At 46.4% G+C, this 27,326-nt stretch overlaps 2 protein-coding genes across 9 annotated transcripts in view; one reads left to right on the top strand and one right to left on the bottom strand.

Moving 5' to 3' along the window:
- The first annotated feature begins 236 nt into the window (after positions 1-236).
- Lig3 (DNA ligase 3) lies at positions 237-25,424 on the top strand. 2 transcript variants are annotated; one of them, XM_075991379.1, is made up of 20 exons: positions 237-369; positions 2,718-3,271; positions 5,918-6,061; positions 8,488-8,688; positions 9,367-9,518; positions 10,270-10,436; positions 10,575-10,652; positions 11,269-11,437; positions 12,894-13,049; positions 14,762-14,893; positions 15,497-15,576; positions 16,650-16,737; positions 17,026-17,103; positions 17,319-17,442; positions 18,477-18,619; positions 18,948-19,022; positions 19,386-19,532; positions 20,345-20,552; positions 21,180-21,301; positions 22,313-25,424. In XM_075991379.1, the coding sequence occupies exons 2-20, from the start codon at positions 2,722-2,724 to the stop codon at positions 22,544-22,546; spliced, it is 3,048 nt and encodes a 1,015-aa protein (XP_075847494.1). In that variant the 5' UTR covers positions 237-369; positions 2,718-2,721; the 3' UTR covers positions 22,547-25,424. The 2 variants fall into 2 exon arrangements, with proteins under 2 accessions (XP_075847494.1, XP_075847495.1); XM_075991380.1 differs by having other exon boundaries at positions 8,491-8,688; positions 22,313-22,942.
- The window catches only part of Rffl (ring finger and FYVE like domain containing E3 ubiquitin protein ligase), a 65,581-nt gene continuing 63,200 nt past the window's right edge, over positions 24,946-27,326 (bottom strand). For all 7 annotated transcript variants that reach the window (XM_075991384.1, XM_075991387.1, XM_075991381.1 and 4 more), the window contains one exon: positions 24,946-27,326. In XM_075991384.1, coding sequence (XP_075847499.1) covers positions 27,145-27,326 — 182 coding nt within the window. In that variant the 3' untranslated portion in view covers positions 24,946-27,144.

Genomic DNA, 27,326 nt, shown 5'->3' with positions numbered 1-27,326 from the left:
GTTATTTCCTTCCTTTCCTTCCTGGGCTCACCGCAATAATTGTTTCATTTACTATCTTTACTATCTAAGAATCTGAGACATTCTAGGAACATCAGGTGCGCTGCACCCTACCACCGCCACCGAACCCCACAACTCCTCAGCTCAAACCCTCTAGGGCGGAACGGAACAGAGACACACGTGGCGGCCGGAGGGGGCGGGGTCCGAGGGCGCAGGTCCGGCTCGGCTACTGAGCCTGCGCGCTGCCTCCAGTTCAAGGACCCGTATTTAAAGAGACAGGCGTTCTAGTCATCGTGCGAGGCCCGCGGCCTTGTGGGCTCCTAGGCGGGCGGACCGTGTGGAGCGTCGGAGCCTGAACAGCCGGGAAGGAAGGTGAGGGGCGGCGCGGCTGGCCGTGGGGCCCGGTGTGGGGAGGGATAGGACCGGGGCCTAGCGCGGCGTGGCTGGAGAGCCCGTGGCTCCTCCCCCGCCCGCCGCTCAGCCTGGGGGCACACCCTCCGTGACGTGGCGGCCCCCCAGGAGCCCAAGGGAGGCCCGCGGCCCCTGAGACCCCAGGCGGGCACTGGGGAGGGCAGGATGCCACCCGCGCTCGAGTGGACGTCCCTAGGGGTCCGGCCGCGGCTCCCCGGCAGAGCATGGAGGCAGATCGGCGAGCTGCTCTCCGCGGCCCCGGGGTTCCTGAGCCTCCCCGCGCCGTCGGCCCCGGTGGTTAATTGTCCCATCCCGGGCCGAGGGCTGCATGCCACCCACCATTATGTGAGGAAAGTTGAAGTCCTGCTCTCCCCTAGCTCCTCCTCGGCCCTGCCGTCCTTCACTCGCCTCACTGATTCTTAAACGTGAGGCTTGGGTGACCCACTATGAGTCTCCCCAGTTAATGGACCTTCTCGCCTCCCCCCCCCCCCCCCCCGTCCTACATTGTTAAATACACAAGTTTGGTATACATTCCCCAGGAATTCAGAACTCTGTCTCCAGCCCGCCCTCGAATTCCTTGTGATTTTCCTAACCACCCCATGAAGTACTTCTAATCTTGGAGGATGTTTTCCTTTTGAGATGGATGGGCTTGCCATTTAGCCCTGGCTAGACTGAAATTTACTAAGTAAGTCAGACTGTCTAGCTTCGAACGGACACCACAGTCCTTCTGCCTTCTGAGTGCTGACATGACAAGCGAGAACCATCATAATTAACTGTTATAAAAATAAAACTAGGGCTGGGCGTGTTGGTACAACGCCTTTAATCCCTGCCCTCAGAATGCCAGCCTGCCCTACATAGTGACTTCCAGTACTACATAGAAAATACCCCCAAAACGAAAAATAAACAAATATAAATTGAAGCGGGGAATGGTGGCGCACGCCTTTAATCCCAACACTCAGGAGGAAGAGGCAGGCAAATCTCTGATTTCGAGGCCAGCCTGGTCTACAGAACGAATTCCAGGAAAGCAAGGGCTGTTACACAGAGAAACCCTTCTTGAAAAGTGAAAGAAAGAGAGAGAGAGAAAGAAAGAAATTAGGCTTCTTGGCTCATACCTATAATCCCAGCTCTAGAGAGCTGGAGGCAGGATTGGCTGTTTCGGGATGGCCTTGTTTACATAGCAAGTTGAAGGAAACTGAACCACTTGGTATCTGCCGCCCACCCCATGGGTAAACTGGCTTCCTATCCTTTCCCTTCCATAGTTCACCAGCTGTGCTGTGTTCTGTGTAGCACAGCAGTGAGAGAGTACGCTTTCTGTTGACACAGTAGCAATTTTACTTCACAGCAGTGTGTGGACAAAAATAGTTTCTAGTATATTGGAAATTAAAACTATAAAGAAAGCCACTAATAGTTGGGCGGTGGTGGCGCTGCCTTTAATCCCAGCACTCGGAAGCAGGGACAGGCAGATAGATGTCTGGGTTTTTTTGTTGTTGTTGTTGTTGTTTTGTTTTAATAACCAAGAACAATTACATCGTGTTTATGAAGTTTACCTGTGAAATATAACACGAGGTACCTTTAGAAAACAAACCATTATAACAGATTTGGGATTTCAGAAGAAGGCCCTCCTTTGAGAGGCAACTCATCAGAGCCTATAATCAGATTGACTGCCTGGGTTCAAAGCCATGCTCAGCCATTTGTTAGCTGTGTGACCGTCAGCAAGTTACTTTGCTTCTCTGCTCCAATTCCATCTGTAAAATGTAACCCACAGTAGTACTTAATTCAAGTAGTAGTTGTTCTAAGAGTAAAATTCTTAGAAACAGAATAAGCAATTCCCTTGCTTAATTCAGCAACCTGAATCAGGGAAAGTTGAAATAACTGGAATGTAAGAGTCAAAGATAGTGATGGATAAATCAATCCAAGTAGAAGCAGTGATTATACCTAGTACTTCTTATAATTATTTAAGTGCCTTTTTTGTTTGTTTGTTTTTTGAGGCAGGGTTTCTCTGTGTTTCTCACGTTTCTCACAGAGGTCTGTATGCCTCCCAAATGCTTGGATTAAAGGCATGCGCCACCACTGCCCAGCTAGAATCTTGGTAATATTTAAAGGGCACCATTCATTACTAGTATCTCATATTGTTGATGTTGCATGCCCCTTTGGAAACTGAGTTTTCCTGTATTGGAACTCTGCTTCAGCCTAGGTGAATACATTGGGAAGTGCTTGATTAATCAAGAGCTCTGTCTGAGATTCTGGCCATTAAGAAATTGGAAGCCCGTCTTCATATCTTTGTGTTTATTTTCCACCCTTTCATACAGCTATATGACTTTGGCTTTCAAGATCCTCTTCCCGAGAAACCTTTGTGCCCTTGGCAGAAAAGAACTGTGCCTGTTCCCAGAACAGAATTACTGGTCTGCCATAAGACAGTTCAGCCAGTGGTCGGAAACAGATCCTCTTCGTGGGTGCCGCCTCCTCCAGAGAAAAAAGCCTGTCCTATCTTTCCAGAGAGGGCATCTAAGACCACGTGCCGTCCACCTTGTTTTCTTCCCAGGGTCGCATGTGGGACTCTGTACTAGCCCCTGTGAGATGGCGGAGCAGCGGTTCTGTGTGGACTATGCCAAGCGGGGTACAGCTGGCTGCAAGAAATGCAAGGAGAAGATTGTAAAAGGTGTATGCCGCATTGGCAAAGTGGTGCCCAATCCCTTCTCCGAGTCTGGGGGCGATATGAAAGAGTGGTACCATATTAAGTGCATGTTTGAGAAACTGGAGCGGGCGCGGGCTACCACAAAAAAAATCGAAGATCTCACAGAGCTGGAAGGCTGGGAAGAGCTGGAAGATAACGAAAAGGAACAGATAAGCCAGCACATTGCAGGTGGGTTGGAGAACCTGCTTTCTCAGCTTGCTGGTGCTGGTGCTAATAGAATAGGATGCAAGGAGACTAGAGTCTAGGAGATTTCTTTCTTTGTTCATCTTGTTTGGGCATAATTTCAAATTCACACAGTAGTTATAAGAATAAAATTAATACTAAGAGCACTCACATTCTCTGTACACAGATTTCCCTCTTGATACTAGTCAGTTTACTCTATCATTCCTGTCTATGGGCTCACTCTACATATCAGGATTGTTTTTATTGAGCCATTCAGAAAACATTGTATCATCAGGCCCTGTAGATACTCTAGAGTGTATCTTAAAAATAGGATCTTCTCTTACATGATCATAGTTTACCTGTCAACCTCAGTAAATTTACCTTGATGCAATACTTTCTTATCTGTATACTGTTTTGTCAGCTGACTGAATATTATAATTTAGTAGTATAAATGTTATAATTTAGTTGTACCCATTGTAGGGTTCAGGTCTAGCATCAGATTAGGTACTGCATCTAATTGTCATGTTTATTTAGCCTCCTTTACTCTGCAACATTTCCAGAGTGTCTTTTTGGTTTTTGGTTTTGTTTTTAGATGTGTTCTTGCCATGCCATGTAACTTGGGCTGACCTCACACTTGGAACAGTCTTCCTGCCTTGTCTCCCCAGGACTAAGATTATAGGCTTGTGTCACCAAGTCTGTCACTCTATGGTCTTTTAGATGTTGATATTTTTAAAGAATAAAAGACCCGCTACCACCATTTTAGCTGTCACCTTTTTATCTTTACAAACTTGTAGATTACTACTTTCCCCAGGGACTTAAAGTTCATTATGGTACTTAATTGTTCCATATTTGGCCAGCCTGCAGTCCCTTTAGGGTGGCTTCTCTATCCTGTAAACCCTAGTTTATCTCGCACTCTCTCTCTGCAGTCTTGCTGTGTGGCCCTAGCTGACCTTAGAGTCTCAGTCATTTCTGCACCAGCCTCTCAACTCCTGAAGTTGCACACAACTGCCAACCACACCTGGCACATCTTTTTCCTTGCATTTTAGCTAGGTGAGGTGGCATAAGCCTGCAGTCCTAGGTACTCGGGGGTGAGTGTAAGGCCTGTGGGCCACGTTTTATGAGTACTTATGCATTAGGCATAAAAGGATGCTCTTGACTTCTTCTATGTGTCCTTCCCTAGCTGTGGCAGTAGACATTCCTCCAAGGATTCTGAATTCCCATTAGTGAAAAATAGTTTTGGAAACCAAAATCTGGATGCTGTATGTCTCATCATCTTTTTTGTTGTTGTTGTTTTGTTTTTGTTTTTCGAGACAGGGTTTCTCTGTAGCTTTAGAGCCTGTCCTGGAACTAGCTCTTGTAGACCAGGCTGGCCTCGAACTCACAAAGTAGGATTAAAGATGTGTGCCACCACCGCCCGGCATGTCTCATCATCTTGGGGTGTATTTGCTTCTAAGTCCTTGAAACAGACAACTAGAAAGATATATGTGTGCATATACATAGAATCACATATATGCATATATACACACACACATGTTTACTCCTCTATGTAGTTGCTGGGAATTGAATTTAGGACCTCTGGAAGAGCAGCCAGTGCTCTTAACCACTGAGCCATCTCTCCAGCCTCCAGGCCTCTATTCTCAGCCTTTGTTACTGATTCTATCTCATTCAGGGGAAGGGAAATGCAGTCAACAGGAATTTTTCTACCAGTGCCAAACAGGCATGCTCTGGTTTCTTCTTTTTTTTACTTGGTTGTTTCTATATATTGGGATTATTCCACAAAGCAAGGTCCAAGTTCTATCTATCAAAATGTGATTACTGGGGCTGGAGAGACGACGGCTCAGCAGTTAAGAGCAAAGGTATTTCTTTCTGAGGACCTGAGTTTGATTCTCAGCACCCCCATGGCAGCTCATAATTATTTGTAACCTAATCCCGAGAGATCTAATACCCTTTTCTGGCTTCCCTGGGTACCAGGAATACACATGGTACCCAGACATACATACAGGCAAAACACCCATTCATACAAAAAAATTTTTTTTAAATAAATGATTATTGATTTCCCTCAAGTCTATACTTTAAGAAAATATTATATATTGGATAAGAGGTGGGGAATTTTGATGAAATTTCAAGTTACCAGTAGAGGTAAATTGTAGCGCAACACCTTCTCTACGCAATACAGTACGGTTCATGAGTCAGGCAAGGGGCTGGAGATTGAAACACACAGCCAAGAATGCTCTCTTTATTGTGGTCTAGGGCAGCTTATATAGGGTCTCCTTGACTAGTGGCCACGCCCTAACTCAGCTGCAAGCCCACTAGAAACCACTTTCCTGCCATCAGGAACTCCTGAGGGTCTTGGAGCAGCTGCAAAGCAAGTTGTTTGCTCAGAGCAGCTGCAAGCATAGGAAAACAGGTTGTTTACTCCAGCAGACGGGGTTCAAGTCCCCAACAGTAAATGATCCCCAGATTACCTTTTTCCTCTCTCTGTCCAATACCCTTTTACCTTCTCCCAACACACAAAAAGACCAGCCAGCCTGGGGTCAGAGTACAGTGGAAACTTAACAAGCAGAGAATTGAGAACTGTTGATAAAATCTCCAAAAGCTTCTTTGGTAGTCTTTCTCTGAAGGACATTTTTGTTCTTTGTGTGGGTCCTGTAGACCTGTCTTCTAAGGCAGCTGGTACACCAAAGAAGAAAACGGCTGTCCAGGCTAAGCTGACAACCACTGGCCAGGTGACATCCCCAGCGAAAGGTGCTTCGTTTGTCACCAGTACCAATCCCCGAAAATTTTCTGGATTTTCAGGTAAGATTGGGTTAAGGCTACTGTTAAGGCCCTCCCTCCTTTGTGTGGAATCTTCTCTGGGGTTCTGGCTGAATGAGAATGCTGTGTTGCCGAGAGTCGGTAGCTGCCGTCTGTCTGGGCAGTCGAGCTGCAGCTGACTCTCAGTGCTCCACTCCACAGCATTTCTTTGTGTGCTCAGTCTCTGGTGTAGCAGGAACATTAGTTGGTTTCATAATTGCATTTGTCAGTACCTCATCCACTTAAAGTTATTACCTGGGTCAAAAAGATTTTTCTAACTTGCTCTTTCTTTATTGGTGTTTTGTTGTTGGTTGGTTGGTTTGGTTTTTCAAGACGGTTTCTTTGTGTAGCCCTGGCTGTCCTAGAACTCCCTCTGTAGACCAGGCTGACCCCGAACTGACAGAGATTCACCTTCCTCTGCCTCCTGAGTGCTGCGGTTTAAGGCGTGAACCACCACCACTTGGCTAGTTCTTCTTTTTTATGACAGAATTCTGAGAAGTTGTTTCCCCAAGCTTGCCTAAACTGGAAAGGAAGTGTGGGAGGATAGGTCACGCATAGAACATTTTTCCTTGATTTCCCTTAACAGTCAGTTGTCCATATATTCCTATGGTAGAGATGTGTGAGCAAGAAACTAGAAGGAAGATCTGAATAACAGGTTCCTGTTTTGTTGGGAGACAGTAGAGCCCATTAATTAAAGAAGGTGGACTTGGGACAGGCTCTGGATTCAGACTAGATCTCCAATCTCTTGTTTATGTCTTGGCAAGATAAACAAATAGTAATTTGTGATTATATACACACATATGTAAGTTGTTTCTGTTATGTAACAAACTACTGTTCATGGACTGGAATCAGTGAAACTTTGCTAGAACCTATGCTGCAGATGGGAACTGAGAGGATCATTTATTGGCTATAGCAAGAGAAAGCATTGACTATAGCTTTTGTTCTTTCCTTAACCTGAGAAGTGCTTTTCTGTTACGTTCATTATGCTCATTTTATGAATGAAGTTCAGGCTCACAATGGAACTATTATTTCATTGTTGTGTTTGTCCCAATAGTGTGTTATTTACCCTATACCCTGTAGCCTGTTTCATTGTTTGAGATAAACAGTTCTTATGACTGACTCAGTTGAAGAAAATAATAAAATAAAACCCTTTGGACTTGAGTAGTTTGGAGGTTCAAAGAAGCCTAGATGTGAAGTCAGAAGAACTGAGGTTTGGTTCATGCTTGACAGCTTGGTGCTTTGAACAAGTCTTCACCTGTTTGATCCTCTGTGGCTTTGTCTGTGAATTAAGACATTAGTCCTGTCATGAGGACTATGGCATATAATGTTACAAAAATTATGCTGGATCTGTAGGAGTTTTGCACACACACGGTTAATTTGTTATGTTGAAGAGAGAGAGTCTTTGCTAGAGAAATAAATGGCTTACATGGTAAAGGCTAGGCTCACAACCCAGAAATAGAAGAGGATCTTCTGTCTAGGCTGTTCTGAAATTAAGATCCTCCTGTGTCAAACTCTCAGGTACTAAAAGTACAGGCATGTGCTGCTGTCTCTGGCAGTTTTTATTATTTGAGAACTCGGGTTTGTTTTTTTTGTTGGTAGTAGGCCAGGATAGGGATGCAGATAACACGCCCTGGTCTTGTGTGTGGAATTTAGAAGAGCCGAAAGGAATAGGGTGCTCTTGAACCCAGCTAAATACTGTGCTTTGGAAAAATCCCCACCCCACATCAGATTTAGATTCCAGGTCAGATTTACAGTGTACAAAACCCAAACCAGAAGCTTTGGTAAATAGCTCCTTCCTATAAGAACTCTGCCTTGGCCTTGTAAGTGATCACAAAGAGGTGAGAAAGAATCACCGAGGATTCTCTCTCTCAAAATAAAATTGCCTTTTATTTTGACAATAAGAAAAGACAAAGTGGAGTGGTGATTCCTGACTTTGTTGCTGGCACACTTGTCTTGGCTCCTTTACCAAAGGTGGTCTTGAAAGCTATCTGCTCTTGGGCCTTGGTCTCATCAGTAAGAAGACAGTGAAACCTATAATCTGTCAGGTTTGCACAGCTCTGACAGCCCACGATGGCAATATTTCAAATTAGCATGTCCTTTAGTTTCTTCTCCCTTTTGCAGCCCAGCCTTTCTGGAGTCATTATTAGAATTGCTGAGAACCACCTGATGGCTGTGGCCTGAAAGCAGCCTCTGTTCCTATATGAGATGCTCATATAAACAGATGCTTCAAGCAGTGGTATTTTGGCCAATTTTACTTGCCTACCCTATGTATACTTGTGATGAGGGTGTAGTACATCTACCCCCAGTGACTCTTTGTGGGAATTAAATAAAACTATGTGTAAAGCCCCAGCAAAATTTTTATTTTCTTCTTTCTTGTTTGTGCTTCCCCAAAAGGAAAAATGGATCATCTGTGTTGTTTCTCTCTCCAGCAGCCAAAGCCAACAACTCTGAGCAAGGCCCCTCAAACCCTGCCCCTAAGACAAGTCTGTCTGCAAGTAAATGTGACCCTAAGCACAAAGACTGTCTACTGCGAGAGTTCCGGAAGCTGTGCGCCATGGTGGCCGAAAACCCTAGCTACAATACAAAGACCCAGATCATCCAGGACTTTTTGCAGAAAGGCTCTACAGGAGGTAGGGCCATGAGCATCCTGAGTATGTTTTCCCTCTGAAAAGCTTAGAGCCATGACCAGTTCTATGGGTATAATACACTGGTGTCTTGAAATTCTTGATAATCTTGGAATGGGATCCTGTAGCTGTAATTGTCACCAGACCCTGCATATTCTATAGCAGTTCTGATCAGGGTGCTTGGCCATTTTCTTCCTCTGCCCATATTTTGTCCTAAGGAGGCAGAAGAACCCATTTGACCAGTAGAGAAATTGTTCACTTGCATATGTGATTAGGTGAACCACATGCCCAGTGTAGAGTAGAATTGTCTGACCCTGTTTCTTTCATAGATCTAGCAAATTGTCACTCCGTATCTGTTACATCATCACAAAGTGAAAGTCAGGGCTTCGCCCAATGGGAGATCATGGGATAAAGGTGAGGCAGACAAAACCCACAGCCTAGCTTCTACTACTAGTGATAGATACAGGGAGCTGTGGGAAGCAGTCCCTGCTTTTTTTTTTTTTTTAAATTTATTTAGGGCCTCACTGTGTATCCTTGACTGTCTAGGTACTTACTGTGTAGACCATACTGGCCTTCAACTCCCAGAGATCTGCAGGCTTCTGCCTCCTGAATGCTGGAATTAAAGCTGTGTCCACACCTGGCAGCTCCATTTTTTTATGGAATTTTCCTTCCTTTTGTTTTCAGATGGCTTCCACGGTGATGTGTACCTAACAGTGAAGCTGTTGCTGCCGGGAGTCATTAAGAGTGTTTACAACTTGAACGATAAGCAGATTGTGAAACTTTTTAGCCGCATTTTTAACTGCAACCCAGATGAGATGGCCCGGGATCTGGAACAGGTCAGAGGCGGGTGTAGGGAGGCCACAGCCCAGGTGGGACTCTGCCAGGATTTTGACTGAGAGCCAGGGGTCGTACAGCACTCGGGAGGCAGAGGCAGGCAGATCTCTGTGAGTTCGAGACCAGCCTGGTCTACAGAGCTAGTTCCAGGACAGGCTCCAAAGCTACAGAGAAACCCTGTCTCGAAAACCAAAATAACTGAGCACATCCTGGTGTAGGGAACTGAAACTTACTGAACAAGGTTCTGTTAGACTGTGGAAGCTGCCAGTGGACACGACTGTTCCTTTCATAAGTTTGATAATTGAAAGCATACCACTGCCAAGGCACAAAAGGCCTTATCTGAAAAGTCAGGACTCGAGACTTCTTTTTGTCTCTCCTGGGGCTGTTCTGAACTCAGGTGCTTGCTTGCTTGCTTTCCCTCTTTCTATGTACTTCCCATTTGTCTTTGGCTTGTTCATGGCTCCAGCCTTGCTGCCATGGAAAGTTTCTATTCAAACGTCTACTATTGGAAAGACTGTGCCTCTAAGTTGAAATTCTTAACAGCAATCAGATTGGCTCTATCTTGGATTAGTGCTGTCTCTACTCAGCTAAAGCAAGTGGGTAGCCTTGTGTGGCTAGATGGGCCCTTCTAGGAACTGGCTAGGAGAGTTCCTGAGAACAATTCTGGGACAGAAGCTGTGGTAGAACTCTTGATTATCACTAGTCCTGAGCTCCCTGGGGTTGCAGCAGTGGCATTTTGGTTTTTGGAGACAGGGTGACGTGTCTGAGACGATCAGAGTCTTCTTTGAGCAGAGCAAGTCTTTCCCCCCAGCCGCCAAGAGCCTCCTTACCATCCAAGAAGTGGATGCCTTCCTCTTGCACCTCTCCAAGCTCACCAAAGAGGATGAGCAGCAGCAAGCCCTGCAGGACATTGCCTCCAGGTTGGGGAGCTGCCTCAAACCAGACCCAATGACGGTGGGCTAGGGAGGTGCTGCTCTGGGAGGTGGACTGCTCTGGGAGGGAAGGCTTGGAGATGAGAACTCTTCAGACATAAAGCTGAATATGCCTCATCTCTTTAGGTGTACAGCCAATGACCTTAAGTGCATCATCCGGTTGATCAAACATGATCTGAAGATGAACTCAGGTGCAAAACACGTGTAAGTACCATAGCTTCTCTGACAGTCTGCATTGCCAACTTCTTCGTTCCCTGCTGCTCTCAGGACTTGGGAGACCTGCTACAGATTTGAACCCTAATTGTTAATTTCCTCTGGGACCCTACTCCCTTCCACACCCATTTTCTCACATTTAAAGTGGAGCAGCTATCTTTAACACAAAGCCGCTACAAGTGAAAGTCTGGAACAGGCTTCTTGCCCATTCCAGCCCCATCCTCTGCCAAGGCTACACCAAGTAAAGCACAGGGTCTCAAAACTCTGGGTGTTCTGTTTTATCTTTTCCTGTGCCACCTTTGATTTCCAACCTTTTGACTTTGTAACATCTACAAAATTCATACTCAAGAACTGTTTATTCAGGTTTCAAAAAAAATTAGAAAATAAATAAGTTTTTTTAAATAAATTTGACCACTTTGTGGTGGGGCACGTTTGTAACTACCTTTGACTCCATGTGGCTACTCCTGTAGGTTGGATACAACTTCAAGTTAAAAGGAGGGAGCTTTAAGGCTACTTCCCCAGCATCTCTCCTGTCTGACAGACTGCTACCCTAAGCCATAGTGTCAGATGTAGAGGTTTGTCTCCTTGCTCCTGTCTGCCTTGGCAGGTTAGATGCTCTTGACCCCAATGCTTATGAAGCCTTCAAAGCCTCACGCAACCTGCAGGATGTGGTGGAGCGAGTCCTTCACAATGAGCAGGAGGTGGAGAAGGACCCAGGTCGGCGACGGGCTCTGAGCGTCCAGGCCTCACTGATGACTCCTGTGCAGCCCATGCTGGTGAGGAGCACTGCCTTGTCCCTATCACCCATGTCTCTAAGTTGCTGGCATCTGAAAGGGTGAAAGGCAAGGGTTCTTCCCTGTAGGTTGCCTAGAGAAGAGTGGAGATGAGCGGAGCAGTGCTAGGCTAGGAAGTAAGGCGCAGAGGAAGGCAGTGTGGTCTAGTACAACCTTAGCGTAGCCTCCAGCACTGCCACCAGCAAGCCCTAGCATCTGGGATGGGTCACTGGGCCTCCTTAGTGCTTTACTTTCCTTGTGGGAGTGGCGTCTGAGACTAAGTAGTTTAGCATCACACTTGAGACAGCATAGCCCCCAAGACTGTGATCTCCTGCAGGAGAGCTCAGAGCTGGCAACAGAGCCAGGCCTCGTGTGACAGGGAGAAGTAGCAGCTCAAGGAATAGAGCCTCACTCCAGTTCATAACTTGGGGTTCTGCACCTTTAGTGAGGATGGGCTGGCCCTTCTGGTCTTTATGTGTAGTAGAGTCAGCATCTGCTGCTCTGCCACTTGCTGTGAGTCCCCTTATGCTTTCCAAGGGTATATAGCGATTTTTTTTTCTTTTTCTGGAACTATCTTATAATACTAAACCCTTGAGTTAGGCTTTTATGTTTGGGATAGGGAAGAATTCTCCTGCTTCCAGAAATATAGGATAGTCAGTGCCAAAATAGTGTGGTCTCCATGCCAGGGACAGAACCACCTCCTTCACCTAGAGATGGGACTTTTCTGGCTTCCTTGGGAGTGCTTCCTAGAGTCCTTCCCACAGCCTTGTCTAAAGAATGGTGCTTTAGCACACCGGCTTGGGAGGAGGCCGTGTATGCACAGTTGAGGCTGTTTAGTGGCTGCCTGACCTTAAGTGAGTGCATAACTTCCCAGAGTTCGGTTCTCTCCTGCAGCGTTTGCCATGTGAAGCATCACCAAAGATGAAATGATGTTGTGTTTTGTGGCCTGACAAGAACCACCAAAATGGTAGTCACTGTTTGGGTCTGGCTGGTGCCAGTATGTGAGTGTGTCTGTGTCTGAGTATCCTCTTGTTCTGTCGGTCTCAGATTATAGTCACCCTGCCAGCCGCCAGCCTCACTGACACTGGCCCTCTTCATTTCTACCCCACCATCACTTCCACTGGGATAGCAAGTATGTTTAGTAAGCCAGGTGCCTTGTAAGAGCCTTAATTATTGAGGATGAAAATCTTACTTCAGAAGACTTACTCTAAAATGGATAGCATTTATCTTTTCCAGAAAGCAGACTGTTAAGTCAACTCTGGAGGTAGATGAGCTATTTTTTTATTTGAGATAATCTTGGTATCAACTAATGATTTTATAATCACAATATAGCATTGCCCAGCCTTTTGCAATACCATTAGCAACCCTTTAGCAGCAGTCTTTCCTAGCAACCCCAGCCCCAGGCTCTGCTAAGGAGCCCCAGTTAAAGGGATCCAGCATTTGCTTTCTCCATCCCAAGGCTGAGGCCTGCAAGTCCATCGAGTATGCAATGAAGAAGTGTCCCAATGGCATGTTCTCTGAGATCAAGTACGATGGTGAGCGAGTCCAGGTGCATAAGAAGGGGGACCACTTCAGCTACTTCAGCCGCAGTCTCAAGCCTGTCCTGCCTCACAAGGTAATTGCCTTCAGCCAGGACTCTCTCCTCCCTGCCTGTAAGAGCCACCAGGCCAGAACTGCAGGGCCTTTCCAGCTGTACTTCACAGAAGGGAATTTGTTTTTATCTGTAAATGAATGGAATTAATTCCTGGACTCTTCTAGTAATGAAAGGCTGTTCAGCTGGGACAGCCAAAGAGCTCCGACTTGGATTAGTGGGGCGGGAAAGCCTGGATGGTGCGGTGCAGACAGTGAGCTCTGTGTGAGTCATGGTGTTTCTGTGTCTCCTGTGCTCCTTCTGGGCTAGATTAAGGTTCATGTACAAGGAACTGTTGGGCTGTCATTCGTTAGCTTGCTTAACAAGTATTTCTCAAATGGTATGCACTATTGTAGCTAATGGACATATAAAAGTTCAAACAATGGGTGAAGTACTGACCTTCATAGGCTGATAGTTTGTTAAGTGCACAATATTATGGGGCTGTCTGGGATCCCGGATTCCTGCCCTACTCAGGATTGGTGGGAATTGAGAACCTTATTCCTCAGCCCTTCTCAGCTCCCAGGCCCAGTCTTTTGAGGTCTGTGGAAAAGAAACAGCTGGGTTTATGGCCCCAGTAGCTTGTGAGTAAATGGAATTCCTAGCTTTGCCACCCCCTTCTTTCCCAGTTCTGGCTTGGTTTCTCAGAGTCTATGGATTGGGGAATGTGTTGTACAGTCTAGTATGGACATGGTAGCTGGGCCACTTGTTTTATGTATTCAGCAAGAGCACTGAGCGGTAGTGTTGCATGGAGCTTTACGTGAGGCTCATCTGTTCCGGGGGCACTGAAACTGATGAGTACCTGCTGTGAGAAGGATGGTGTGAGACAGACTGTCTTGTGACCTTGGGACATGTGAACACAGCTTTCCAGAATACATTTTCTTTACCTTTCTAAATATTATGGATTGAACCTAGGCTTACACAAGCTAGGCAAGGGCTGAATACTAAGCTATGTCCCCACTCTGGAAGGGCTGGGTTGGGGATAGAGGGAAGTAAGGATGGGTGGTCAGGTCTTTTCTCATCCCACTCCATATCCAAGATAGGGACTGTCTGTGTGCTGCTCTCAGCTGAGAAACTAGACCATTGTCGGGCCCTTTGGTATCCTTTGTCAAGAATACCTGGGGTTACAGTGGGACCTCTTCCACTGAGCGGTCAGAAATTAGGGCTTTGCCTATGTTAGGAAAAATCCATTCCCAGGGCTCATACTCTGAAGTCAGCAGGAGCTTCAGAGCTCCCACGTAGAGAAGACCCTGTTCTCATTCCTCACTGTTCCCAGGGCTTTGTTTCTCTCAGCCCTGCAACCTATGTGTTGCCCCATCCCAGTCCTTAGCCCGATAACAGCAATCTTCTGTAGTGGACACTGGTCTCTACCTGCCTGTCGTTCCTCTTTCCTCTCCTCCCATAGCCGTCCACCTCCATGTCCTCCCGACAAACTCACTCTATTTCTTCCTTTTTCCTCCAAACCCATAGAACATGACTCCAAGTAGGCTGGCCATTCTCTGGGTCTAAGACAGAGGTAATAGAGCAGATAGTCTGGTCCTCTTTCAGGGAAGACTGACACAGCCAAATTGTATATTTCACCCACTGCTTGGGCTTCCACATGTTGTCTCTACTATTTTGCCTGGGCTTTGATCTCTGTGGCTTTGTTTTAAGTCTTAACTGCCAAGTCATCCTTGCCAAAGCTACCTTTCTACTTCCAGGTGGCCCACTTTAAGGACTACATCCCCAGAGCTTTTCCTGGGGGTGAGAGTATGATCTTGGACTCCGAGGTGCTCCTGATTGACAACAACACAGGCAAACCACTGCCGTTTGGGACTCTGGGAGTGCACAAGGTACACATTGAGAGTCCTGTGTACAAAATGTGTTGTTAATCTAAAAGGTAGTGAAGAGGGGATAAAGGCACGTAGGTCAGGGCCTGTTCCATTGTTTGTTCTTCCATTAAAAAGGAGTTGCTTATTAGGAACTGCCATAGAATTGAGTTGGTTCCAGTTCACTACATGTTTTTCCATTACTGTAACAAAATACTGGAGGCCACTGTTCTATGAAGCATAGTTCCAGAGGTTACGGTCAGGGAATACAGGGCCCATACCTTTAGATCACTGACAGTACAGCACATCATGGCAAGGATATGTGACAGAGCAAAATCACTTACACATGAACTGAGGGGCACAGAGAGGGGAAGTCCCACAATCCCTTTAAAAGCATACCACTAATGACTTAAGACCTTCCCCTACCTTACCACCCTGGGGTCCAAGCTTTTAACACTTGGGCCTTTGGGAAACGTTAGAGATCTGAAATTTAGTACCATCTATGGATTATTCTATGGCCCAGGCCTGCACCAACAGACAGGACTTGTTCACTGGGGGCTGCAGAAATGGACTGCTATTCCCCTGATCTCGTGCCCACATGTACCTACTGCCTCATTTCCCCTACAGAAAGCTGCCTTCCAGGATGCTAATGTCTGCCTGTTTGTTTTTGATTGTATCTACTTTAATGATGTCAGCTTGATGGACAGGTAAGTTAGCTAGTGTTTTGATGTTTTTTTTGTGTATGTGTTTGTTTGTGTTTTGTTTTCATATTTTGCAGTACTGGGGATGAAATCCAGGGCCTTACATGTATTAAGCATATGGTCTACCATTGGATTTTACTCCCTGGCTATCATTTTTTTTTTCCTTTGGGCGGGGTGGGGTGGGTGGTAGTTACAAGACAGGGTTTCTCTGTGCAGCTTTGGAGCCCATCCTGGAACTCGCTCTGTAGACCAGGCTGGCCTTGAACTCAAAGAGATCTGCTATCTGCCTCCTGAGTGTTGGCATTAAAGGTGTGCACCAACACCACCCTGCCTCTGGCTACTATTTTAAAACCCAGAATCTCTCTGCACTGGGGATTTATCTTGGGCCTTCCATTAGGAAAGAAGTAGGGATTGGGCTAACATTTGTGCATTGTATCTATCAGCTTATAGGGGATGCCATGGGTGAATTGACAGTCTTGAGTAAGCTGCATCCACAGGCTTGAACCTACATAGCTGATACCTGTCCTTCATGCACTTAGGATGTCTCCTTAATCCTGTTTCTATAGTTACTACATAAATGATTAAGAAAGAAAGTGGAAAGAATTGATGGGGCAGGGTCCCAAAGCTTGTACTAGCCACCAGCCTTGGGTTAGGATTAGACAGGCAGGGTGTGGGGCCTAACCTGTGTCAGTCAAGCTGTTCACTTAGGCTAGCCAGCCTGGGGGTGAGGTTTAGACAGAGTAGAGCATTAGCACAAAAGTTGTAATGTTGAAAAACAAAAAACAAGGTTTCAGGTGGGACTAGGACTTATAGTCTGGAATGGAGGCCGGTGTTCTCTTGGCTCAATAGAGGAGAAAGCACTGTTATGAACCGGCTGTGAGCCACAGCTCACAGTGGTCCATCTTCAGTGTTGACGAGTTCTTGTAACCCTTGACAGCAGAACCGTTCATAGAGGAGCTTGGATCTATAGCTGTCCCTCTCCTGAAACATCAATTTTATCATTGGGCAATGTCCTGTATTAGAATTCCTTTAGGGGTGGGAGGGAGGCTCTTTTCCCTCAGCTCTGCTGTTTCCCTTAGGCCTCTTTGTGAGCGACGCAAGTTTCTTCATGACAACATGGTTGAAATCCGTAACCGGATTATGTTCTCAGAAATGAAGCAAGTCACAGTAAGTAAAATTCCTATCCTAGGTGGGATTTTAGAACAGAGCAGAGGACCCCATGGAGTATGAGAAGATGAGCCTCAGGCATACTTAATATGGAGTGCATGTATTACATAATTTTCTTCACTCTGAAGGGCGGGGCATGAATCTTCCTAGGCAAGTGGCCTACTTCTCAAAGCCGCAGCAGCTCTTTAAGACCGTTTCCTTACATCTAAGTACGTTTCTACAAGTGTATAGAAATGAACACGGTGTCTGTTCTCACATTGTCTGCACATCTCTCTTGCTGTCCCTCAGAAAGCCTCAGACCTGGCTGACATGATAAACCGGGTGATCCGAGAGGGCTTAGAAGGGCTGGTGCTGAAGGATGTGAAGGTAAGATGGCTACACCCTTGTCTCTTCCTGCTGGAGATGACAGGGTCACTGGAGGTGGGAGAGAGTGAAAGCTGCATGGGAGTCTTTCCTACTTAACTGGGGCAGGCCGGTCCCGGATCTGAAAATGGCTTTGTATGTGCTATAGTCTGGTGAAAAGACAGGCCCTACCCTTCTGGAGTTTGCACTCTCTGATCTATTTTCTTGTGTCCCCTCAGGGTACATACGAGCCTGGGAAGCGGCACTGGCTAAAAGTTAAGAAAGATTATTTGAACGAGGGGGCCATGGCCGATACAGCTGATCTGGTGGTTCTTGGGGCCTTCTATGGGCAAGGGAGCAAAGGTCAGTGGTGTCTGATCCCCATGGTGGTACTCTATCAGAAGATTCACACTGGCTGCCTTGCTAGTTCGATCTGCTGGTCATGGATTGCTTGGTCCTGGGATCTGGGGCCTTGATCACATCAGGCAGTGGCATCTGGGAGCTACAGGCTGACACACAGAAATCAGTTAAGAGCTTATGCCCCACAAGCCTTTCGACCTAAACTGATGACTAGCACCTACATAGTGAAAGGAGAGAACTGACTCCCACAAGTTGTCCTTTGACCTCCACACACTACACTGTAGTATGTTTGAATACTGGAGTATGATTGGCTACACACAAGTAGACATTCACAAAAAATAAATAACAAAATATGTTTTAATAAAAAGGGGAAAAATAAAAAGAAGTTGATCAAGAATACCTTCTGCTGGGCTGGAGAAATGGCTCAGAGGTTAAGAGCATTGCCTGCTCTTCCAAAGGTCCTGAGTTCAATTCCCAGCAACCACATGGTGGCTCACAACCATCTGTAATGAGATTTGGTGCCCTCTTCTGGCCTGCAGGTATACACACAGACAATATTGTATACATAATAAATAAATAAATTAAAAAAAAAAGAATACCTTCTGCTGTCCCAACGTAAGGGAGCTCAACATCAGCTGTTTCAAGAGCTCACTGACAGCTTCCTTCTCAGAAAACTCTTGTTTCCTGATTGGGGAGAAAGATGAGATCTGAGATCTTAAGGCAGTGTCATGTCAGGTTATGTCCGCTATATCTCAGGCACTGTCCAGTTCCCTAGAACCCAGTAAATTGTGATTACTCTTGGCATGTTTTTTGTGTGGGGGTCGTGGGGGGGGGGATGTTGGTTTTTTTTGAGACAGGGTTTTTCTGTGTAACAACATTGGCTGCCCTGGAACTCTGTAAACCAGGCTGGCCTTGAATTCAGAGATCTGCTTACCTCTGCCTCTGTCCCACCACTGTCGGCTACTCTAATATTCTTGATGCTAAGGCCCTGGTCCTTGCCCATTCTAACCCATACTCAATTCATGTTCCCCTCCCAGGCGGCATGATGTCCATCTTCCTCATGGGCTGCTATGATCCTGACAGCCAGAAATGGTGCACTGTCACCAAATGTTCCGGAGGCCATGATGATGCCACACTTGCTCGACTGCAGAAGGAGCTAGACATGGTGAAGATCAGCAAGGTGAGGTCGAACCCTGGCCCCAACAGTCATCACTCCTGAGACACAGGATGTGCTCTCAGGACTGAGGTCTACAGGTCTGGTTTTAATTCAGTAAGGAGCTTGCTTCTTGGCCATAGGAGCAGGATTAGGCTTCCAAATCTCAGAGATCCTTCCATGTGAATGGTGGCCTGTTTCCTGTGGGCCACAGCCTCTCTGGAGAGGAAGGATCATGTGGGGTGAGGAGTCATTTTTTTTTTTTTTAAGCTAAGCCATATTCAGTTTCATTGCCAAAGACTTAAACCTTGCTCCAGCATGACAGTAAGCCCAAACAGTGTCTTTTCTTCTTCAGGATCCCAGCAAGATACCCAGTTGGCTGAAGATCAACAAGATCTACTATCCTGACTTTATTGTTCCCGACCCAAAGGTATCAACTTGATGGTTTGTGGCCCCCACCCCAATAGTATGTAATTCTCCAGTGCCACAGAAGTTAGCCCAGGCTTGCTAAAGGTCCACCCAGGAAGGGACTAGGATATTCAACCAAATGACAGACACAAAGCTAACCAGCCATCACTGAAGACTCTCCTTAGTAGAGTGGAAGCAAACTCCCATCCACTTGTTCAAGGACCTGTTGTAGAAGGACCTAGCCCAGGCAGGTTTCAAGGGGAGGCAGAACTGGCTCACATGCCTCCTGGGTACCTCTGTGCTTTTTTTCCCCGTTTGCCATTTTTCTGGCTGCTGAAGATTTCCTTCTTGGCCATAAATAATCTACCTGTTTCATTCCTGACAGAAAGCTGCTGTGTGGGAGATCACGGGAGCAGAATTCTCCAAATCTGAGGCTCACACTGCTGATGGGATCTCCATCCGATTTCCTCGCTGCACCCGAATTCGGGATGATAAGGACTGGAAATCTGCAACTAACCTCCCTCAACTCAAGGTGCCAGCTCCTTGGCTTTCTAAATGTCCCCCACCCCACTGTCTTGCCCTTAAAAAGAGTTTTGGGTTCCTGGCCTGTTCAGTCTTTTGGCTTGTTACCTTTGTTCCACAGGGACAAAACAAGGAGAGCAATTAAGAGTTGAAACTTCCTCCCAGCTCACCCTCCTCAGGTCCGCTGAAGGCCCCCTAGCTTCCCACAGCCTTTTTAGGAGTTGCCCCAGGCCACAGTCCTACTTCACTAAGAAATGAAGTTTAGGGGCTGGAGAGATGGTTCAATGGTTAAGAGCACTGGCTGCTCTTCCAGAGGACCCAGGATCCCCAGCATCCACACTATAGCTTATAACTGTCTTGTAACTCCAGTTCTAGGGAATCTAGTACCCTCTTCTGGGCTCTGTAGGCACCATTTATGTAGTACACAGACACACATACACATTTTTTAAACTAGGATTTAGGGAGATTGTAAAATCGCACACCTTTAAAATTCTAGCAAAGACAAAGTTTCTCTGAGTTCAAGGCCAGCCCGGTATATATGGTAAATTCCAGGCCTGGCAGAGCTATACCATGAGACCCTGTCTCAAAAACAAATTGTTATTCCTCTGAGCCTGTAATCTCAGCACTGGAGAGGCTAAGACGGGAAGATCTTAAGTTTAAAGCCAGTCCAAAAAAAAAAAAAATTGGGTGCCACAGGTCACTTTCACCACAGTTGCTCAGATAACAGGGCCCTACTTTATTCCCTAACTACGTGTGCCAGGGACCACTCACCCAGACCCAGGGAAGGAAGTGGCAGCACCTGACTTCCTCCCCACTTCTTAGGAACTGTACCAGCTGTCCAAAGAAAAGGCAGACTTCACCGTAGTGGCTGGAGATGAGGGGAGTTCCACTACTGGAGGTAGCAATGGTGAGAGTGAGGGCACTGCTGGGTCTGCTGTACCCCACAAGGCCCCCAAGACACCTCCCAGTAAGTCCTCTGCCAGTGGCAAGAAGACCGAACAGAAGCTGAATAACTCCAATAGCAGAGGTGGTAAGTAAGAGGGCTTGAGGTGATGGAGAGGGATGTGGGTAGGAAGAGATGATAGGGCAGACAGATGTCTGTGACTAGGTGTCCACTACAACAGACATTCAGTGCATTCCTGGCATGTGACTAGCCGTGGGCCAGAAACTGTTTTACCAGGCAGGCACCCCTATCTGCTCAGTAAACCTGAGTGACAGTACTCAGGAAAGCCAGTCTGACTTGGGAATGAGCCGCTTTGGAGCTGAGTGGTCTAGCTGATAGCCTTGCTCCCCCTTCTTTCATGGTCATAGCAGAAGTGCCTGACCCATCTCCTGACTCCCTGACTTCCAAGGCCATCAGCAAGCAGTTCCCTTTGTCCTCGTCCTTCTTGTGTTTGGTTTGGTTTTAGTTTTGTGATTTTTTTTTTAATTTCTTTTTGGTTTTGTGATTTCTATATAGCCAGGTTTACACCAGGCTGGCCTTTGACTCACTGTGTGGCCCCAAATGACCCTGAACTTCTGAGCCTTCTGCCTCTATCTCCTTAGTGCTGGGATTATAAGCATGTCCCAGTTTGTGTAGTGCTAGGGATTGGACCTGGTCCCTCATACATGTTCGGCAAGTACCTAACTCCATACCATGACCTCTGCTGTCCTGCAGGCAACAAGGTGATTCCAAAGCCTTCCCCCATGAAACCAGGAGACAAGCTGACCACGAAGTCTTCTCTAGTGAAAGTGGGGGTGAAGAGGAAAGCTGCTGATGAGACCCAATGCCCTACAAAGGTGAGGGAAAGAACAGTGGTGGGACAGGCCAGTTTGGCTCAGGCCCTGGAGTTCCAAGCTCTTGTGTGTGAAGTTGAAAAGGTGTCTGTCCGTTGGTCTGGGGGAAGGCTACTCAAGTCCTTCCCTTCCTGTTTGGCAAGCGAGCAGTCCTTCTCCACCCTGTGCCCTTTTGTTGCCTTGCAGAGGCAGCGGGTCAGCCAGCAAAGAGGAAGGAGAGCCGGAGGCAGGAGATAGAGCCAGCCTAGCAGGAGAAGCTGCAGGGGCCCAACGAGCCGCCAGTGTCAAGTTACAGTTCACATTAAAAAACTAAGTCCAGTCTGGGTGTGGGGTGCAGCAGTGCCTTTGTGTCTCTCGAGCATACCCAGCAAGGAGAGGGAGATGGCCATGTCATAGAAAACCCAGCTAAGGAGTGTATTTTCCCTTTAGTTGGTCCTTGGTCTGGCAACATCTGTTGAATACCTACTGAGATCAGCAACTAGCTAGTCTGGTGCCCTGGGTGGCTTCTGACCCAGAAAGTAAATGAAGAAACATGATCAACAGAGATTGCACCCCTGCCCAAGCATAAGCACAGAAGGTGAAATCTCAGGGCCTAAACCTACTTCTCATTAGAAACCATTCAATCTCTCTTCCTCCCTGAAGCCCTTGAACTCATCCACACTGATGAGCAAGACTCCAAGGCTCCTTATCTAGGTAACTGCAGAGAAGACTACTTAATCCTTGGAAGGTATTTTACATTGGGTAGCTCTTGGAGAGATGCCCTTTTTCCCTATCTTGGCCTCAGATGTTGGAGCCCATCACTTTTCCCTTTTCTCCTAGTCAGGGACAGGAGAAAGTGTCAGACCTGGGTCAACCAGAGTGACTGGAAGATGGGTTAGCAACAGCCTTTCCCTCAGTCATCCATCTGTGTCCTAATCCTAGACTCTATGCATCCCAGGCTGTCGTGTATTCCGGTGGGTAAAGTTGAAAGTGCGCCCAAGATAGGGCTCACTCTGCGTGGACTCTTGTTTGCAGGTGCTGTTGGATGTCTTCACCGGGGTGCGGCTCTACTTGCCACCTTCCACACCAGACTTCAAGAGGCTCAAACGCTACTTTGTGGCATTCAACGGGGATCTGGTACAGGAATTTGACATGGCCTCAGCCACACATGTGCTGGGTAACAGAGAGAACAATACTGAGGCCCAGCTGGTTTCTCCAGAGTGGATTTGGTCATGTATCCGAAAACGGAGGCTGATAGCTCCCTGCTAGAACTTTATTCTTTCTCTTTGGGCTGTCCTCGCCTGCCCACTCTACCACAAGGCTCAGCCTGGATGGTAGGGGCTTCTTTGCCAAGCAGTGTACCTTCTTATACCCTCCAACTCTTCATGGTCCTTTCTGGATCAGGAGTTAGTTGCTGTGGGCACAAGCAATTCTCTTGCTAGTTTAACTAGGTCTTTCAGATCTGGGTGCTAGCTTTGTCTTCTTGTTTAAAAAGAAGCCGACCTTAGTTGTTTGAGGTGCTGTTAACCAACCTAGACCCTTATGCATGCTAGGCACAGTGTTGTGCCCTTGAACTACAATTTTATAAGTGAGAAATCTTAAGCCAGGCATGGTAGTGCATGAGGAGCCAGAAGTCAGAGGATCAGGAGTTGAAGGCTAGCCTTGAACAAAAAAAAACAAAAACAAAAACAAAAAGCATCTTTCCCCCCACCAGTTCCACCTCCGTGACTAAGGAATGAAGGCTGAGCAGAATCTACTTCCTTTGTCTGCTCCTTTTTCACTTCCATGTGCATCTTAAAAATTGTATTTAAACTGTCCTCACATGCTTCCTGTATGTGGCAAAATCTTTATTTTTGCCTGGTCCCTTTTGTCAGGATGAACCCTCATGTGAAAGAACAAAGTGGTCCCAGCTTGGAGGGAGAGGCTGTCATCTATAGGAAAGGTGGCCTCCTTGGAGGATTTGCCTCCTCAAAGTCTGGACTACTCTCAGGAGTACAGATCCACAGCCAGGAAAATCTACCCACCCTGCTTTCCACGGCTCACTAGCTCCTGTGCCACCTGTGGCAGATTGCTTGCAAAGCAAAGATCATTTCTGTGTACAGCTGCAGAGAATCCTGTCTGCAACAGTGGAAATGTCCTAAGCTAGCCTCATCTGGTTGTCAAGCTCTTGAAATGCGGCACTAACACCCTCTAAAAAGACAATTCAAATGATCTCAAGTCACCAGTGACCATCACACACCTTCTGAGCATCAATCAGTTCCCCAAGAGGAAGGGGCAGAGGCACTGCTCCTAAATCACTAGATGACTGTAACCTCAGATGCCTTATGTAACACAGGCACAGAACCTGGTACAGATGTTATGCAGGAGGAGGCCTGGCTTACCACCTTGCATGACGAAGTTCACACTTGGCTCTGGGCTTCTCTAGATACTGTAGTAGACTGGCTTCCAAGTCTATGCTGTGCCACCTCTGGAAGATCAGTTCTCTCCTATTACCAACTCAGCAGGCTTATCTGCTATCTCCTGTCAGCTAGGTCACTATGACCAAACCTCTTAAACACCTATGTGAGCCTCTAAGATACAGACATACTACCCCAAGTATTCCTAATACCCTACTAGGAGGTTGCTTACTGGTCTGGCTTTGCCTTTCACCTACTATTTAAAATGTCCAGAGGGAAGATACAATGTAGATGCTCTGACAACTAGGGCAGAGTGGGTATAACTCAGTCTGCCGAGTCAGATACTTTTTATTCCTCCCTCAAATCAAAAGCTGCTTTTTGCTTTGAGTACTTACCTGCATAGAATCTCCAACTTCCTTGGACCAAGCAGCTAGGTAGAGCATTAAAGATAACTCTTCCCCACCACACAGGGCTGAAATTTCAGCTCCTTGTCCCTTGAATGCCTTACTATGTATTCACTCCAGTTCACTGGTGTTTGTATGTTTCTTCCAGTCTGACATACTTCTCTCTGCAGGGAGATTAGACTGTATGCACACCTTTGTATCTTTTCCTGTCTCTCCACCCAACCCTAAGCGCTATCACCCTAAACCTCCCCTGCTCTCTTGGCCTTGGTTTACATAGTGCCGGCTAATGACAGAGTGGCCATCCCTGGATGCTGAACAGGTCAGCCATTAGCAAGACTTCTCTCTTTAAGAGACAGGGTAGAATCCTGTCTCGTCCAGTTCTGCAGTGGGTGACACACTCTTCTCCCTTCCCCTCAGGCACCTGGTCAGGTAGGCTAGTATAGGCCTATGTGTATTTTGCAGTCTGCTCTTTAGGCTGGGCCAACCTTTGAGCCATACTTGTCACAACTGTATTCACTTAACTGGCTACCTAGCTGTCCTGAGATCCCATCCCACTTAGCTCTTGAAGACCCTTTCCCGATGGGACTGTAAATAATTCACATGGTGCTTCCATTTGCTCTTGAGAATCATCCTTACGCTAGCTCCACTTCTAGTCTGTCCCATAATTTCTCCCACACCCTTGCGATCGTAGGCAAGTCACAACACCAAGCAGGGTACCTTGACCAAGATCAGGTGGCCCAAACATTTCCGTAAGTAGAATGGAGTCTCTAAGGAGCAACAGCTCTATGAATCTAGCCTGATACTTACCTATATTCACTAGTACTTTGGGGCCTCAGGCATCATCCCCACACCAGATAGGACAGGTATCTGCATTTAAAATTTATTACAAAATTATAAAGCAGAGCTCTGTAACAAAAAATACACATTTGGGTTTACTTTTTAACATCCAGGTGAGGAAATCTTAATATAAGCGACTTGGAGCAACACATTCACATCCAAGAGATTTTAACAAATTTGTACAATATAGACCATTAATTCCTTTAAAGCTTATTAGTTTAGAACTGGCTATTCCAACCTACAAACCAGTCAGCTGTCTGTCTTTTAAAACTAAGTCTCAATTGAAATCTTGGTGCAATCACAGCGAAGTCCACAGAATAGTTGGAAGGATTAGGTGTTTCCATGTTAATTAAGACCAAGGATCCGTGATGAAGAGAAAGGGGCTCAAGTACTTAAAACAAAAAATATGTATATATCAGGTTTCCTACCTGGGGTAAATATTAACTGGAATGGAATCTCAGAATTCCAACTTTCATTTGGTGTAACAATAAAAAAGTTGTTTGACATCTGGATTTTTTCCCAAAAGATAAAAGATTTAAAAATAAGTTCTTTCTTCAAAACAAGTACCCTCAGCTCTGTTACTCAGGTTGCTAACAGGCCATCAGTATATTATTTCTGTTGCTGTCTAGGAGGTAGGGAAATAAGGCCTCGGAAGGGAGAGCAGTTGTAAGAAGGGGAGCCAGCTCTGAAGGATTGTTAGGTCTTACTGAGCTGCATAATCAGACCTGTTTCACAGTGCGTTCAGGAGCAGCAAAATCAGTGGGCTGTGCTAAACTGAAGACATTGTAAATTACAGTACTTACTAGGGAGGGAACGGGAATATTTGTGGAGGAGTCTCTTGATTTCTGACACCTACCAAGGCTTTGACCTGAAATCTGGCCATCTGGACTTAGAATGCAGAGGTAAAGTGGCTGCCTCCGACAACTACTTCATGGAACTATTTGATCCCCTGAAAGGATTTAGAGGTTAATGATGGGAAGAAAGCATAAGTATTTCTAATAGCCCCTTAGATGTGCCCCTCTGCTTTCCAGGGTCATGACTGGTTCTTCCAGTCTCACTTAGCTGCATAGTGGAGGGTAGTGGTTTTATCCAGGAGGGTGTTGCAGGTACATCCTACATAGGAACACACAGCTCCTTCTGTGCCTGTTGAGCTGTTCCAGCAAACACCACTCGAACCTTTCAAGCTATGTCAGTGATGTAAAGACCCCTTGAGGCTCAAATCATGATTTAGAGAATGCTTTGTGCTGACCTGCCCAAAAGGCTGAGAAGCAACCATGGGCATAGTCCAGCCTAATTCAGCACCTTCCAGTGCCTCATACACTGTCCTGTGTGTCTGCTCCCCAGGAACTTCATGAGCAGCGAGGTGAAAGAAGAGCAGGGTTCTTGGCCTAAGTTCCTAGGCCTTCATAAGCAAATGTAAAACCAAATAAGAGTGGTTTCAGCCAGCTGAAGTGAGGATTAGAAGCCAAAGCACACCGCCTTGGCCTCTATTTCTCTTTCCTTGCAAGCCAAGGTTAAAGATGGTGCAGTCAAACCCAAAGAGAAGCAGCAGAGATGACCCACACACCAGCTCTTAGGGATTTCCCAGCAGTTTGGGGTCAGGTCAGGGGACTGATCATTTCCAACCCCAACACTAATAGAAGTGACTCAACTTAGAAACTTTTCTATAGTATTTAGACTTAATTTCTCAACAGAAATAAGTCTACTGATCCAAATTCTGACCTAGGAAATACTATTGGTCTGGTTAATGTATTTTTTGGTCCATAGAAACAAATGGATTTTAGGCAATGTAGTGGACTTAAAACACACAGAAATCAGAAATTTAAATCCAGATGTGCTGGGTGGGGAAAGGAACCATTTCCAGCAGTACTTGTGATTGATGAAACAAGAGTGGTGTATGGGATGTGTGAAATGTGTCTTAGGTTCTTGGGAAGGAAGGAAGACATGGTCTAAGTTCTGGAAAGTCCTCTTCATTGATTACCATCACCACACAATGATCAGAGAAGCAGGCATTCACTCATGTGATCTGAATCAGTTCCTACTGGCTTTGGGCTCTGCCACCTGAGAGGTACACTCCATGGCAAGACAGGTCTGCCAGGCACCTCTGCTTGTCTTGGTCTTAAGAACACTGCCAGTTTCTCAATAAACTGCCTTCGTGCATCAGACCAACCCTGAGCCTAGACACTGTGGGCTATGTCCCATAAGGCACTGAAGAAACCAATGCTAGCCCTCAGGACCGGAAGACATGCACTGCTCGGATGACGTACTGCCGGCAGATAGGACATTCGTTCATGCGTTTGCCACACTTGGTACAGGTCACCATGTGGCCACACTCCAACAGAACGCAGTCAATGGGTGAGTCCATGCAAATCTTACACAGGTTCTCCTCCAGGCCAGAAGGTACTGCTCCCC

The sequence above is a fragment of the Microtus pennsylvanicus genome, chromosome 11 (genome assembly GCF_037038515.1).
Source record: "Microtus pennsylvanicus isolate mMicPen1 chromosome 11, mMicPen1.hap1, whole genome shotgun sequence".
NCBI classification, from domain to species: domain Eukaryota; kingdom Metazoa; phylum Chordata; class Mammalia; order Rodentia; family Cricetidae; genus Microtus; species Microtus pennsylvanicus.
The sequence above is the reverse complement of the archived record's forward strand: the minus strand, read 5'-3'. Positions and strand labels throughout refer to the sequence as shown.